The sequence below is a fragment of the Rana temporaria genome, chromosome 5, assembly GCF_905171775.1.
Source record: "Rana temporaria chromosome 5, aRanTem1.1, whole genome shotgun sequence".
In the NCBI taxonomy this organism is placed as follows: Eukaryota; Metazoa; Chordata; class Amphibia; order Anura; family Ranidae; genus Rana; species Rana temporaria.
Window position 1 is genome coordinate 288,540,824 of NC_053493.1, and position 16,559 is coordinate 288,557,382.

A 16,559-nucleotide genomic window follows, 5' to 3' on the forward strand; every position below is an offset into this window, starting at 1 on the left:
TGTGTAAGTATGTGCAGATATAAAAGATATCTAAATCTAGCAGCTGCATGATTAATCGTTAAAAAAATCACACTCTCGATTCACCCCCCCCCCCTCACGATGCTAATCAGCCATTTCCACGATTCTATGTAAACACTGCAGAGCTGAGCTTTTTTAAAAAAAAGCTGACACTGAGAGCATCCTATACATTAAGGTGAAAAAATACCTTGCAGTGTCAGCTCCCCCCCCCCCCCCCGCCGTTTTACTCACCTGAGCCCAGAATTTCCGTGGACAGGATCCCGCTGTCGCTCTCTCCCCAGGTTCTCTGCTCTTCTTTGGATAGATTGATAGCAGTGCAGCCATTGGCTCCCGCTGCTGACAATCGAATCCAATGACGGGGCGCCGGGTCCTGCATTTGGCAGCTATTTACTACCAAAATAGTCGCCTGCATTTGGCGGCTATTTTGGTAGGAAATTACTTGGAACCCCCAAACATTATATACACTTGTGCTCATAAGTTTACATACCCTGGCAGAATTTATGATTTCTTGGCCAATTTTCAGAGAATATGAATGATAACACAAAAATGTTTCTTTCACCCATGGTTAATAAATGGCTTCAGCCAAATACTATCGATCACTTTTTAAATCCGAATCACAACAGAAACTATCCAAATTTACTTTTCTCTACTACAGTCAAAGCAATATTCTGGGCTTGGTAAAGAAGCAGAGGCTTACTAGAAAAGGTCATCTCCATTCTCTCTCCTCCAGTCAACAAGTACCATTTGTTAGGTTTACAGCATTGTGCAATTTTAATAAGACCTAATTGAATGTCAGTAATACCCTTTCCTCTACTAGTCAGATTTTTTTCTGCACTGGCAATTCAAGAAAGCTAGTAAAAATGCAAGTTTTAATATAAAAAAAAATAATAAATTAAGTATTTGATTTTAGAGCTGCACGATTCTGGATAAAAAAGGGATCATAATTTTTTTTTTTGCTTGGAATAAAGATCACAATTCTTGCGGCATACCATCATCTTTCACATATACACTGCTCCTTCACCGCTCCAAAGATGCTGCTTGCAGGAGTTTTTTTAACGTCTTGCCAGCGCATCGTCTCAGTGTGAAAGCATTCAGGCTTTCACACTGAGACTACAGTGGATCCGTTTTTCAGGCGCTATTTGTAGCCCAAAAGCACCTGAAAAATGCGCCAGTGTGAAAGGGGTCTAAGGACAGAAGAAAAGCAACAAATCTTCAGTTAACCCAGAGAGAACTTGCAGACTGCGCTCTGGAACTCTAGCTGAAATCTAATGTAATAAAATGTACTTTTGCTAAATTTCTTATTTTTTTTTGTATTCTGAGCAAAAATGCTAGTCTGCTATGTAAGCTTAATTTCATATATGTCTTGTTCGTTGATTTAGGGAATGGCAGATGGAAAGAGCATATCAAAGTGCACTTTGGCTAATGCAGCCTGATATAGTTTTCATCCTTGGGGATTTATTCGATGAGGGCAAATGGAGTAACTCTAAGGTGAGCCTTTTATTTGTAAGGTTAAAGACGAAATTCAGGCAGAACTAAAAAAAAAAAAAAAAAAAACACTATTTAGTGCAGATGCGCATTCTCCTAAATACAGTTAGTTCCATATATAGTATCTCACAAATGTGAGTACACCCCTCACATTTTTGTAAATATTTTATTATGTCTTTTTCATGTGACAACACTGAAGAAATGACACTTTGCTACAATGTAAAGTAGTAAGTGTACAGCTTGTATAACAGTGAACATTTTCTGTCCCCTCAAAATAACTCAACAGCCATTAATGTCTGCTGGCAACAAAAGTGAGTACACCCCTAAGTGAAAATGTCCAAATTGGGCCCAAATAGTAATTTTCCCTCACCGTTGTCATGTGACACGTTAGTGTTACAAGGTCTCAGGTGTGAATGAGGAGCAAGTGTGGTAAATTTTGTGTTATCGCTCTCTCTCTCTCTTACTCGTCACTAGAAGTTCAAAATGGTACCACCATGGCAAAGAACTGAGGATCTGAAAAAAGAATTGTTGCTCTACATAAAGATGGCGAACCTTGGCACCCCAGATGTTTTGGAACTACATTTCCCATGATGCTCAACTACACTACAGAGTGCATGAGCATCATGGGAAATGTAGTTCCAAAACATCTGAAGTGCCAAGGTTCGCCATCACTGGCCTAGGTTATAAGAAGATGCTGCAGAGGTTGAAGGGGTGGGGGGTCAGCCTGTTAGTACTCAGACCATGCACTGCATACTGCATCAAATTGGGCTTCATGGTTGTCCCAGAAGGAAGCATCTCTTAAGATGATGCACAAGAAAGCCTGCAAACTGTTTTCTGAAGACAAGCAGACGAAGGACATAGAATACTTTCACACTGAAGCGGTGCGGTAGCAGGACCGCTCCAAAAGTCCTGCTAGCCTCATCTTTAGAGCGGTATAGGAGCGGGGTGTTTAGCGCTCCTATACCGCGGCTTCCCATTGAAATCAATAGGAAACCGCAGTAATACCGCGGGCGGTATTAACCCTTTTTCGGCCGCTAGCGGGGGTTAAAACCTCACCGGTAGCGCCCGAATATCGCGGTAAATACGACGGTATAGCGCGGCTATTCTGTCACCGCACCTCCGCTGCCCAATGTGAAAGCAGCCTTATGGTCTGGGGCTGCATGAGTGCTGCCGGCACTGGGGAGCTGCAGTTCATTGAGGGAACCATGAATGCCAACAGAAATCAAGTCAGGTTTTGTCAAGTGGAGCCCACACGCTGGACAAAGTTTAGCTGATCCCTGCTGGCCATATTTTAATCAGTGCATTCACAGCTTTAATGATCTGCGCATGATGAATCAGTGTCTGGGGCTTGGGTGAAAATTTAGGATTTAGTCTTAGAATAATTTTATCTTGATTCAAAAAATAAAAAGATATATCAAAATGTTGTTTCTCTGCATAGCTTGTAATTCGGTATGTACGCACAGACAGCCATATTTACGCAATAAATATTCAAACTTTACTTCCTTTGTGCCTTTCTGCTCAATTTATCTCACTGCAAACCTTCCTAATAGAGTATAAAGAGTATTTATGTTCAATAACACTAGGCTGTTATTTTTTGTAGCTAGAAACCATGTGACCATTTATTTTTTTTGGACATTTTGTGACTACTGATTTGTAATTTTCTTTGCAGGCATGGGATGGTGATGTTTCTCGCTTTCGGTCTATGTTCAGAGACCCTCCCCAAACTGAACTGATAGTTGTTGTGGGAAATCATGATGTTGGATTTCATTACGAGTGAGTGTTTCAACTGCAGTTGTAATGTCAAATAGTATTTTAAGATATAACTTCATATTTAAAAATGATTTACAACTGGCTATATAAATATAGATATGGTGCTTGGCAGTTATATTTAATTTCAGTTTTAGATAAATACAATTAAAAAAAGTGTTCGTTATTTTCCTGAATGAGACAGTCGCAAAATCACCATTGGATATGTCAAAATGGGAGGTCTTTGGCTTTTCCTCAAGGGGAAAAAAAGACATCCACAGTTGGTGTGGTTTCCCATTAAGTGATCACACGATAAGGACATGGCAATCAAATGAGGTATGATAGTAAACAATCCATACATTTTAATAATAATAAAAAAAAATAAAAAATACATGCAATGAGAGAGATATTTGTATATATCACAGTATAGGGCTATGGCCTTTTTTTTTTTTCGTTAAATATATGGTGCCACAATTCTTGGTTTGGAATTGGGCCTCATGCCCACAGACGTTTTTACAGCCACTTGTATGAGCGTTTTTTGAAGCTTAAAAACACCTCTCCACATTAGCCTATTGCCTCATGCCCACCAATGGCGTTTTTGAGCTGTAAATGGCATAGCTCCAGCGTTAGAGCTGTAAAGCTGTCAGACGTCGGCAAAAGGTGTTATATGCAATTTAACGAGGCTTAACGCTGTGTTAAGCCTCGTTCTGCATTTTTTTTTTCTCTATTCAAAATCAATGGTTCCCTATGGGAGCCTATTGAATTAAATAGAGGTCTCACCAGAACTCGGATCAAGATGATCCGACTTGCGGGGCGACTCATGTGCTGAGAATCTTGAAGGGGACGTCATAAGGGGCGGGGTCACAGGATGACATCACCCGGTGACTCCGCACCATGCCTATATAAGGCGTTGTGCACACGGCATTACAGCGGGAGAGAGTGTCGAGTCAACATCGGAAGAAGACCGAAGGAAAGAAGACGGAGAAGACCGGGCCACCGCTAGTAAAAGAGCTGGCAGAGGAGCCTGGCAGAAGGCACCGGAGAGCGGGAGAAAAGACCGGAGAGAGCGGAAAAGTCTGAAGAGACCCCCGGAGCTGCGTAATACATTACTTTAAAAACCTTTGTAGTGTGTGTGTGTTATTTTTTTTATTGACACTTTTTCCCCCCAGGTGAATGGGAAGGGGTGGGATGTACCCCATACTCATTCACATAGGGTGGGGGGGCCGGGATCTGGTGGCCTCCTTACTAAAGGGTGCTCCCAGATTCCGATAAGCCCCCCGCCCGCAGACCCCAACGGCCAGGGTTGTCGGGAAGAGGCCCTTGTCCTCATCAACTTGGGGACAAGGTACTTTGGGGTGGGGGGCGCACGCTCGCCTCCCCCTTTCCTGACCTGCCGGGCTGCGTGCTCGGATAAGGGTCTGGTATGGATCCTGGGGGAACCCCCATGCCTTTTTTTTTTTTTTAGTGTGGGGGTTTACCTTAAAATCCATACCGGGGGGGGGGGGGGGGGGGGATGACCTCGCACAGAAACATTTTTTTACATTTTCGCTGGGGTTGAATTCAATGCAAAACGCAGACATTTTTTTTTTAAACGTCCGTGGGCTTATGCCTTATTGCCTTATGCCTTAGGCCTTATTGATACACATTTTTTCAATCATCCAATTTTGTTTTTGTGTATTTATAGAGTTTTGAGTCCCCATCTTAAATTTAGCCTAATATACACGGGCCGAATATCGGGCGAATACTGGTTAACACATGCAAATAGTTCCTCCATTTTAAATCCTAATAAACATTTGGTCATTTGCCCTTCCTGTGCCTTTGGTGCGTTTAAGAACCCCCTGTCTGATGTGCGTGATTTTATGGTAATTTATTTACAATGACTGGATTGTCCATTAGGGCGTAAACACTGGCAAATGATTAATTGAAGAAGCCATTTGGATGACTGGTAATTTTTGTATGATCTGCAAGTCCACTTATGTTTTGATAACTTTTCCAGACATTTATCTGGTAGGGGAGGTTGTTTTGCAATTTTGTGGAGGACGAGAAATTTGGGGTATACAAAAAACAAGCATACATTCCTCACTGCTACTGTCCCATGCTGACTCTAAAACTAAGAACTGGGTGATCACATTAACACTGATCACTCGGTTCTTGGTCTGCTCACAGAGGAGTGTCATCCTGGGGAGAGGGTGCTGCTGGCGCTGGTTTTGGCTCTCAGCTGCTCAATGAAAGGCAGAGCTAGCTGTCAATCAGGCAGGTAGCTTACTCTGGGTCACAAAAGTAAGAAAAGCACAGCTGTACTTCCCCCCCACTTGATAGCGTCATAAAACATAACACATTTTGAAGATGATTGCTGTGACTTTCCTGTTGCTTTATCTATTGTCTCTGTATACTAATGTTTCTGTCCCTTCCACAGAATGACTGAACATAAACTGAAAAGATTTGAGAAGGTGTTTAATCTCACTTTGGAAAAAGTAGTAACTCGTAAAGGAATAAAGTAAGTTAATGCATGAAGAAATCATACTGGGGATAAGAGCGTCTTGTAATTTCTAAGTGACTTCACTTTCTGAAAATCTAAACTTGCAGAACACAATTTTTTTTTTTTTGGTGGTGGTGGTATTTAATCACCTCTGCGGTTTTTATTTTTTGCGCTATAAACAAAAGAGCAACAATTTTGAAAAAAAAAGCAATATGTTTTACCTTTTGCTATAATAAATATCCCCCAAAAAAATAACAAATTTTTTTTTTTTTTCCCAGTTTAGGCCGACATGTATTCTTCTACATATTTTTGTTAAAAAAAAATCACAATAACCGTATATAGATTGGTTTGCACAAAGGTTATAGCATCTACAAAATAGGGAATCGTTTTATGGCATTTTTATTATTATTATTTTTATTAGTAATGGCGGCGATCTGCGTGTTTTTTTTTTTTTTCTTCCCGTCACTGCAACATTTATGTCGGACACTTTTGACACTATTTTGGGACCATTGTCATTTATACAGTGACCATTGCTATAAAAATGCACTGATTTACTGTGTACATAACACTGGCAGGGAAGGGGTTAACCTCTAGTGGGCAAGGAAGGGGTTAAGTGTGTCCTAGGGAGTGATTCTAACTGTGTGGGGACTGGTCTACCAGTGACATGACATTGATCATTGCTCCCGATGGCAGGGAGCAGTAGATCAGTGTTCTGTCACAAGGCACAACAGGGAAATGCCTTGTTTACACAGGCATCTCCCTGTTCTGCAGCTCTGTGACACGATCGCGGAACACTGGTGGAGAACAAGTCCGCGGGCACAGTCTCAGGGCTCGCAGCAGGGACGTGCGCGCCGCCAAATTCAAAGCAACGTACCTGTACGTTGCTTTGCGCAGCCGTGCCATTCTGCCGACGTGTGTGTATATATGTGTGTGTATATATATATACAGGAGGCGGTCGGCAAGCGGTGAAAGAAGTATTAACCCAAAAAGCAAACCCTTATATTGCAGCTTAAAAATTCTTAACTGTGATGGTTGCATTGAACAAGCTCTCCTGCAGATGTTGCAATTAAAGTGATGAGATAAACCTCCATTTAACACTGTCAGGGGCATTTACAATGATCCACTTTTATTTATTTATGTAAAATCTTTGTCCCAAAAGGAACAAAAAGTGGAGTTTGGCTTCAATTTGTTAGTGTATTTAAATCTGCTAGTACATCTATCAGTCCTCATGGACTGGCAATGCTGCTGTCCAAAGGTTCCCCCTGTGCTCCTTCATCCAGTGTTCCACCATTTGAAAACCAGAGGAAAAAACAAAAACAAATGCAGTGCATCCACCACATCTAATGAGTGGTAAACTGCAATTTATTACAGATTTGGTTTTGGGATTAATACCACTTTAATGTTTAGAGCCAACATCTTGACTCAAAGACTAACCTCTTCACACAAAATAACTTACCTGTACGTCGGTAATTTGACGCTAAATTCCAGGATTATGGCAGCCGCAAGCTACAATTACTCTGGTATTTTTGGGAACACTGTGCGCTTCTCTTCAAGATAAGATAAAAGTAGTCCCTGCTGCAGGATTCGCCGCAAGATCACTTTTATCAGCGGCGGGAGAGGAGCCCGGCTCCATAGCATAGGTGGGCGGAACCGACATCAAACGTCACTTCCATCCATAGCTCGTAAAGGAGAATTTTTTTATTTTTTTATTATTGCATTTTAGTGTATATATGATATCTGAGGTCTTTTGGACCCCAGATCTCATATTTAAGAGGTCCTGTCATGCTTTTTTGTTCCATTACACAGGGTTTACATTCCTTGTAATAGGAATAAAAGTGACCCAAATTTTTATTTAAAGCGATTGTCCCGAGGAGCTCGTAAACAGAAGCGAATGTATATGTGAGTAGCGCCCGCATATGAAAACTGTTAAACCACGCATGTGAGGTATCGCCGCAATCATTAGAGAGAGCAATAATTCTAGCTCCAGAGATTTTTAAGGGTAAAAGTTTGTCGCCATTCCATGAGCGGGCCCAATTTTGAAGCGTGACATGTTGGGTGTCAATTTACTTGGTGTAACATTATCTTTCATAATATATATATATATATATATATATATATATATATATATATATATATATATATATATATATATATATATATATATATATATATATATATATATATAAAAAAAAAAAATATTAACTTTACTGTTTTAAAAAAAAAAAAAGTGTATTTTTTTCCAAAAAAGTGCACTTGCAAGACCGCTGCGCAAATACGGTGTGACAAAGTATTTTGTTCTCTAGGGCAGTGGTTCTCAACCTGGGGGTCGGGACCCCCTTGGGGGTCAAATGATGATTGTCCAGGGGGTCACCAAATCCTGGGCTGTTCCTGAAGCCCGCACCTCTCTCCCAGCATTTTTGCACTCACAAAGCAGGGCTTCCCGGGAGCCCGTGCCCAACCACTCAGCCTCTTTGCAGCCGCCCATTCAGTTCACGGCATGGCTGGGGGCAGAGACTAGAGGTCAGCTGACTGGTGAGGAATGTGAAGTGGGAGGGGCTGGAGGAGACCCTATCTCCGAATTTCTGTAGAGGTGTCACTGCTACGAGACACCACAAAGTCAGAGACACCGTGAACCCGGAGACACAGTGAGTAACACTGCTGCAGGATTATAGTTCCCATTAAAAGTCCCCACTACAGTTCTCAGATCAGCAGATGACCTTGATCAAGAGCACCTAAGTTGGCTGATCAGAACTCCCCCCAGCACTGCCACTGATCCCAAGAGAGTAAGAGAAGGAATAAAAATAGAGAATACATGGAAGGTGAAGAAAAGAGGCAAAGGAAGAGCAAGAACAAGAAAGATGGCTAGTTGGGGGGACCAAAAAATTAGGATAGAGAGAGATAAAAGGGAAAGAAAGGAGAACAAAGAGAAAGAATGGTACATCCTAAAATGTACCATAAGGAGTTTTAATACTGTACGAGTGGAAGGGACTCAGGGAGCGCTAAATGTCTGTGGGTTAGGGGCGCAAATTACTTGTCTTGCTTTAGGTGCTGACAACCCACGCTACGGAAATCATTTTACTGTTGGGGGTCCCCACAACTTGGGAAATTTTATCAAGGGGTCATGGCACTTGAAAGGTTGAGAATCACTGCTCTAGGGTGTTAGAAAGGAAAATATATAATCTTTGGGATTCTAAGTAATTTTCTAGCAAATAAAACAACAAGTGTCAAAAAAGGGGCTCGGTCCTTAAAGAGGAGTTCCACCCAAATTTGGAACTTCCTCTTAACCCACTCCTCTCCCCCTTACATGCCACATTTGGCATGTAATTTTTTTGGGGGGGGGAGTGGGGGCTTCAGCACGAGTGGGACTTCCTGTCCCACTTCCTCCTTCCTGTAGGCGACTAAGCTTAGTCGCCTTCAGGAAGTGGCTGCTGTTGGCGATCGCCTAGGACACGTCACAGGTCCTAGGCGATCTCCTGGCCAATTACACGGCGCGGCGCCGGGCTGCGCCGCTCGCGCATGCGCAGTGCCGCGCCGCTCGCGCTCGCGCATGCGCAGTGGGTGCCCGGCCGTGAAGCCGAAAGCTGTCACGGCCGGGTGCCCACACTGAAGATGAAGACGCCGGCCGGGGAGGGGGGGAGAGGAGCGGAGCCCCGGCCGGCGCGTCGCTGGAGCGCTGGAGCAGGTAAGTGCCTGTTTATTAAAAGCCAGCAGCTACACTTTTTGTTGCTGCTGACTTTTAATAAACACACAAATGGCTGGAACTCCCCTTTAAGTGGTTTAGTGAACACATGATGATAAAGTTCTCCTTTTAATGTGGATGTTTTCTTTCCAGTTTTGTCCTGGTGAACAGTGTTGCTCTGGAAGGGGATGGCTGTGTGATTTGTAGAGCAGAAGAGGATCGGATTTTTAAAGTTTCCCGGCAGCTGAATTGTTCCATAAAAGTGAGATCTGTAATATTTTATGCTTAAGGCCTAGTACACACTAGTATGTGTTTTTTTTTTTTTTTTTTTTTTCCTCCAACCCAGCAGGGCTGAATGAAAACAAACTTGACAGCTCGGGAGGAGCCGCTGTACTAGCCATGCAATGTTAGTACAGCAATCCCCCCTGCTGTGCTATGTTCTGGCGGGGGGCTGTCCCCCCTGTTGGAACACTCCGATCAGCACTCTCAGCATGGGTATTAGGAGTGGGGAGGGGGCATTTGCAATACCAATTGGGTAAAGGCTGGAATTCTGCTTTAGAGGTTCGCTTTTTTTAACTTTTAAAATACAGCACCATGAGATACTTTTTTTTTTTTTTTTTTTGTTTATACATTGTATACATAACACTGAATTAGTATTGTAGGTATTAAATTGCAAATTTTATTCTTGACAGAAAAATCAATCCGATTTTGAGAAGAAATGTGGAAGACTTCACCTGCTGCCTCCATCAGCTCCTATCCTTTTACAGGTTAGAAGATCACACTGAGAATAGCCAAGGTTAAATGTCAAACTACACTTTTGAGCAGGATGCACTAGAAAACTGTAATGGAAATAAAAAAAATAAAAAAACAGTGGCGCTTGCAGGGTGATCAGTGGGATATGGGGCAGTAAATAAACCCAAATTGATCATCAAGGATGATTAAACAGTACTTATTGTGATGAGTCCAAAGTGGGGGATGGTGAGGTCCCCTGGTGGGGCTGTAAAGTTTGTAGCTGGTACCCTTGATAAAAGTATAAAGGAGGGGGGTAAGATAAGACATGCACTCAGATTTTGCAGCCAGCCGGGAGAGAGGGATTAGATGGAGAGATATGTCTCTCTCTCTCTATCTCTCTATCTATATCTGTAATATTGCTTTAAATCTTATGTTACAAAAAACAGAAAATTTTATTTTTCATGAGTGGAGAATGAATTGGTCTTTAAAGGGGTGGTTCCCCCTTAAAAACAACTTTTTTTTATTCCACTGGCCCCCCACATTACAATCGAATTAAGGCTATTATTTTTTTTTTGCTGCTGTACATACCTTGATACAGCATCTTCACCCGTGCATCCGGGTTGCGAGTCCCGTGGGAGTGGGCGTTCCTCACATGCTGTTGATTGACGTTTTTCGGAAAAACGAGCTCCCCCCTGTCGCGTAAGCCGCGTCACGGTTGGCGAAAGGAGCCGAACGGCGAGTCGGCGCTATACTGCGCATGCGCATCGCCGTTCGGCTCCTTTCGCCAATTGTGACGCGGCTTACGCGACGGGGGGAGAGCTCGTTTTTGGGAAAAACGTCAATCAAACACATGTGAGGAACGCCCACTCCCGCGGGACTCGCAACCCGGATGCACGGGTGAAGATGCTGTATCAAGGTATGTACAGCAGCAAAAAAAAAATAATAGCCTTAATTCGATTGTAATGTGGGGGGCCAGTGGAATAAAAAAAAGTTGTTTTTAAGGGGGAACCACCGCTTTAAGGATCCAACTAATGGGCTTTTGGAAGCTCTGTTCTTGCTGGCATGTCCTGCCCTATGCCTGATTCTGGCTGTGGCCTCACATTGTCGAACAATGTCTTACTGGTCAGAACCTCACACCAGTTTTTTGCCCTGAACTTTGGCTTTTATTCTACACTGGGGTGTTCATCAAGGTGCTGGTTCCAGTGTTAGACCTGCTGCCTTCTTTTGGCACCCCTATTGTGGAACAAGGTATTTCTAGCTGTGCAGACATTAGAGGTTTGAGTGGATCCCGAACCTTCAGAAATCATTGCTAGAACAGACCCTTCACTTGAAGTAGCTGAGTCTGATTTTGGAGACTCTTGAGGCCAGAGTCTTCCTTCCTCCAAATTCTCTGGTGAAAGGTTCAAACTCAGCTCCTCGTCTTTGAGTCGAGTCTTCTCTGGTTTCACTCCAGACATCTGCAATTCAAAATTTTGTTGTAGTGGGACAAGTCTTTGCTGCCTCTGGCAATAGCAATTTAGTTGACGCCAAAAGCCAGAAAATACCTGGCTTGGTTACTAAGGAATCTGTGGAGGAAGCTTGCTTTCTTCTCCTCAAAAAGTTGATTCATTTCTGTAATTCAATTAAAAAAATGAAACTCCTTTATTATATAGATTCATTACACACAGTGATAAATTTCAAGCATTTCTTTCTTTTAATTTTGATGATTATGGCTTACAGCTAGTCAGGGCCGATCCTAGAGTCAGACGCCTGGGTGCAGAAATATTTCTGGCGCCCCCACATGGGCATGGTCATCTTACTAACCCTTCCCCTTTACAAATGTTTCTATGGCTACGATTCAAACACAGAGATGCTCCCTTAAGAAGTCTTCATTAGTGTCCCCCCCAGCAGGTGTCCCCCATCAGAGCCCCCAACAGCAGGTGTCCCCCAGCAGGTGTCCCCCATCAGAGCCCCCCTCAGCAGGTGTCCCTATCAGAGCCCCCCACATCAGGTGTCCCCATAGATCAGTACTTGTCCAATAGATCCATATAGTTTGGGCGCGCTGGGAGCAGAAGCACATTACAGGGGGCGGGCATACGTGGCATCTTTGGTTACTTGGAGGGTGGCACGCGGAGAGCATTTCTGGGAGTGCCACGGTATGATTGGTAGCAGCTCCAGCCAACCCAGAAGCCTCTCATCACACCGCCTTTGGGAAAAGAGCCGACACACGCAGAGGGGGTGAGGCAGACAGGAGACTGCTCTATGCAAACCGGACAGAATTAATTAGTGGAGCCTAGTAGCGGAACGTGTTCCAGTACTAGGCTCCGCTGTGGTACCCAGCCCAGATTCCGGGGAAAGCGGGAGGTATGCGCTCTTGTCAGTTGCCAGCAGAAAGAGCAAGCGGGATGGGGAACCGCAGCACCCGCTACATGCGCTCCACCTCTGGACACAGACAAGGAGGAGGGAGGGGAGCACTTTGGAGCTTCGGGGCCCCCAAATCTGCGGCGCCTGGGTGCGGAGCACCCCGTGCACCCTGCCTAGGATCGGCCCTGCAGCTATTGAGAACCCAGCTATCAGTATCTCTGAAAATGTGAATATTACATAAGTCCAATTAAAACAAAAAAACATCTTTAATACTGAAATGTTGGCTTACTGAAAAGTATGTACAGTATAGTATGCACTCAATACTTGGTTGGGGTTCCTTTTGCATGAATTACTGCATCAATGTGGCGTAGCATCGGGACTATCAGCCTTTGGCACTGCTGAGGTGTTATGGAAGCCCAGGTTGCTTTGATAGTCACCTTTAGCTCATCTGCCTGGTTGGGTCTGGTGTCTCATCTTCTTGACAATCGCCCACAATTCTCTGAGGTTTAGGTCAGGTAAGTTTGCTGGCCATTCGAGCACAGTGATGCCATGATCATTAAACCAGGTATTGGTACTTTTGGCAGTGTGGGCAGGTGCCAAGTCCTGCTGGAAAATGAAATCTGCATCTACATAAAGCTGGTCAGCAGAGGGAAGCATGAAGTGCTCCTAGAATTTTCTGGTAGAGGGCTGCGCTGACTTTTTGTACTTGATAAAACACAGTGGACCAACACCAGCAGATGACATGGCTCCCTAAATTCTCACTGAATATGAAAACTTCACACCGGACCTCAAGAAACATGGATTATGTATCTCCACTCTTCCTCCAGATTCTGGGACCTTGATTTCCAAATTAAATGCAACATTTTACTTTCATCTGGAAAGTGGACTTTGGACCACTGAGCACAGTCTAGTCCAGTCCGCTTCTGTCTCTGGTTCAGGAGTGGCTTGACACAAGGAATGCGACAGTTGTAGCCCAGTTGTCCTGGGTGTGTGTGTGGTGTGGCTCTTGACTCGTGAATCTTTCCCAAATTCTTGAATGGACTTTGCTTCACAATCCTCTCAAGGCTGTGGTTATCCCTGTTGCTTGTGCGCCTTTTTCTACCACACTTTTTTTTTTTCTTTCCACTCTGCTTTCCATTAATATGATTGGATACAGCACTCTGAACAGCTAACTTCTTTAGCAATGAATGACCTTTTGTAACTTGCCCTCCTTGTGGAGGGTGTCTGACTGGTGTTTTGGACAGCTGTCGAGTCAGCAGTCGTCACCATGATTGTGTAACCCACTGAACCAGACTGAGAGACCATGTTAAGGCTCAGAAAACCTTTTACAGGTTTTGAGTTAATTGGCTGATTAGAGAGTGACACCATGAATCTACAATATTGCACTTTTTTCACAATATTCTAATTTTCTGAGATGCTGAATCTTGGGTTTTCACTTGCTGTAAGCCAATAATCCTCAAAATATTAAAATAAAGAAATGCTTGAAATATATAATTCGGTGTGTAATGAATCTATAGAATATGAGTTTGAATTACTAAAATAAATAAACTTTTTGATGATATTTAATTTTTTTTTTTTTTTTTTTTTTTTTAGATGCACCTGTACATTCCAGGTTTATACTGGCCTAAATGAATGTGGTAAGCCAACTTGGACATACATCTGGCAGATGCTCTGTGGGCAATGTTTGATTATCTGTCCCAAGGGCCAATTTGCCACCCTGCTTCTCAGTTGCTATCTTTAATGGCATGGCTGTTGAAGCCTAGGTTCTAAGGGACAAGGGACTCTTGAGTCTTTGATTCCTATGATGTTTAAAGCTATGGAGTCTCCTTACCACAAGGTTTATCATTGGATGTGGAAGGCATACTTTACTTGGATGTCTTGGGTTTTTATAGCCAAAAGCTTCTCCAAGGGTTAAACCTTTCCTTCCTACATTTGGACTTGGACCAGTGTTTGACTTTCAGCACTACCCAGGGGCAGGTGATTGCCTTTTCCATTCTGCTTCGGAGACTGTTAGCCTCTCATTCTTTGACTAAGACCTTTGTCCAGGGAGTCTCTCATGTAGCTCTCGTGTTCATTCCCCAGTGACTTTGTGAGATCTGAATTTGGTTCTCTCTGCTTCAGAAACTACTGTTTGACTTTATTAGAGACATTTTTTTCTCTCACCCACAAGGTAATTTTCCTTGTAGCTATTACCAGTGTGAAGTGAGTGTTTGAACTTGTCTTATGCAAAGAGTTTTTTTTTTTTAAACTGGCCTTGATGTGGCTTTGGAATTGCCTTTGTGGGAAAGCTGCACCTTTTCCCAGCTCCAGTTACTTCAGGACTATGGGTATTGGAATTAGATTGGTTTAAGTACTTTATGTGATATTTACTTAATCTTCTTTTTCTGAGCTAAGGTGCATGTCTCCATGGTGACCCATTTTTTTCAAGGTTTCCCTCTACTCCAGCCTTTGCCATTTGTGGGGGTCTCTGGTCTATCTTGGAGCTGCAGTTCCTATCTGTATTTATTCAGTGCCACAAATTTTCCCTTTTAGTCTTCTCCCCACGTGTTTTTTATTTTTTTTTTTTTTTTTTTTGTTAGCCTTCCTTACCAGGGAAGCCTCTAGCCTGTATGGACATTTGGGATGGCTACATGCATGGTTCCTGTTTTTTTTTTTATTCCAGCATACTGTATCATCACCTTGTTGCTGATGTGAGATTACCGCATTTTAAGGCCAACATAGAGCCATGTTGACCTTGAATCTCCATGACATTTCCATTGTGAGATATGTGGCTGACTTCATACTCTGGGGGAGAAGATCTGTTGGAATGGGTTCTGTCTGAATATGTGGTGCTAACTATTTGAGGCTTGTTTAACTACTTCCATACCGTGCAAATTCCAGCACTCCTCTCCTACATGTAAAAATCATAATATATATATTTTTTTTGCTAGAAAATTACTCAGACCCCCCAAACGTTATATCTTTTTTTAGCAGGACCCATTGCAACTTTTAATGTCACACGGTATTTGCTTTAAAATTGTGCACACTCGTGGAATTGCGCCAAACTTCGGTACTTAAAAATCTCCATAGACGACATACATTTTTTTTTTTTTTTTACAGGTTACCAGTTTAGAGTTACAGAGGAGGTCTTGGACTAGAACTGTTGCTCTTGCTCTAATGTTTGCAATGATCCCTCACATGTGTGCTTTTGAAAGTCAATTACAATGCGGACACGACCTATGTTTGCTTCTGTGTGCGGGAACGGGTGCGCCTACATTTTTATTTATTTTATTTAAAAAAATTTACATTTTCCCTTTAAAATAGTGCTTGACAGGTCCTCTTTATGGAGAGATGTGGGGTCTATAAGACCCCACATCTCTCCTCCAGGCTGGAAAGCCTGAGATCCCCAAAAAATAATTAACGATCTCAGGCTGATCCCAGCCGAGTTTCCGGCATTGTAAGACATGGCATCTTAACGTCGCGCCTGGGCCTCTGAGGCCCCGTACTCACGACCAAACATGTCTGCTGAAACTGGTCCGCAGACCAGTTTCAGCAGACATGTTTGGCCGTGTGTTGGCCCGAGCGGACCATTTTGGGACGGATCGGACAGGTTTCCAGCGGACAACTGTTTCCCGGACTTGTTTTAAAACAGTCCGCTGGAAACCTGTCCGCCCGGACATGTACGGTCGTCTGTACAGACCTACCGTACATGTCCTGCCGCCCGCATCCCTCGCATGCGTCGAATGACTTCGACGCATGCGTGGAAGCATATTTAAGGCGGCCCGCCCACGTCGCCGCGTCATTGTCGCGGCGACACCGCGTCATCGACGCGGCGACACCGCGGACACGCCCCGCGTAATGTTTACGCGCGGGCTTCTGTTCGATGGTGTGTATAGCCATCGAACAGAAGTCCCCGGGCAGTCCCCGGCCAGACATGTCCGATGGAAACGGTCTGCAGACCGTTTTCATCGGACATGTCCTGCCGTGAGTACAAGGCCTGAGAGTCATCGAGACTGCCGGGGACCATCTGGCCCTCGGTTTTCTCTATGACTAACTTCCGGCACTGGCAGATTCCTTCTCGCCGATTACATGGGCGAG

At 43.6% G+C, this 16,559-nt stretch overlaps 1 protein-coding gene across 3 annotated transcripts in view; it reads left to right on the forward strand.

Moving 5' to 3' along the window:
* The window catches only part of MPPE1 (metallophosphoesterase 1), a 53,063-nt gene that overhangs the window by 9,685 nt on the left and 26,819 nt on the right, over positions 1-16,559 (forward strand). For all 3 annotated transcript variants that reach the window (XM_040353946.1, XM_040353947.1, XM_040353945.1), the window contains exons 3-7: positions 1,398-1,506; positions 3,173-3,276; positions 5,666-5,746; positions 9,561-9,669; positions 10,100-10,174. In XM_040353946.1, coding sequence (XP_040209880.1) covers positions 1,398-1,506; positions 3,173-3,276; positions 5,666-5,746; positions 9,561-9,669; positions 10,100-10,174 — 478 coding nt within the window. The remainder of the gene's footprint in view (positions 1-1,397; positions 1,507-3,172; positions 3,277-5,665; positions 5,747-9,560; positions 9,670-10,099; positions 10,175-16,559) is intronic.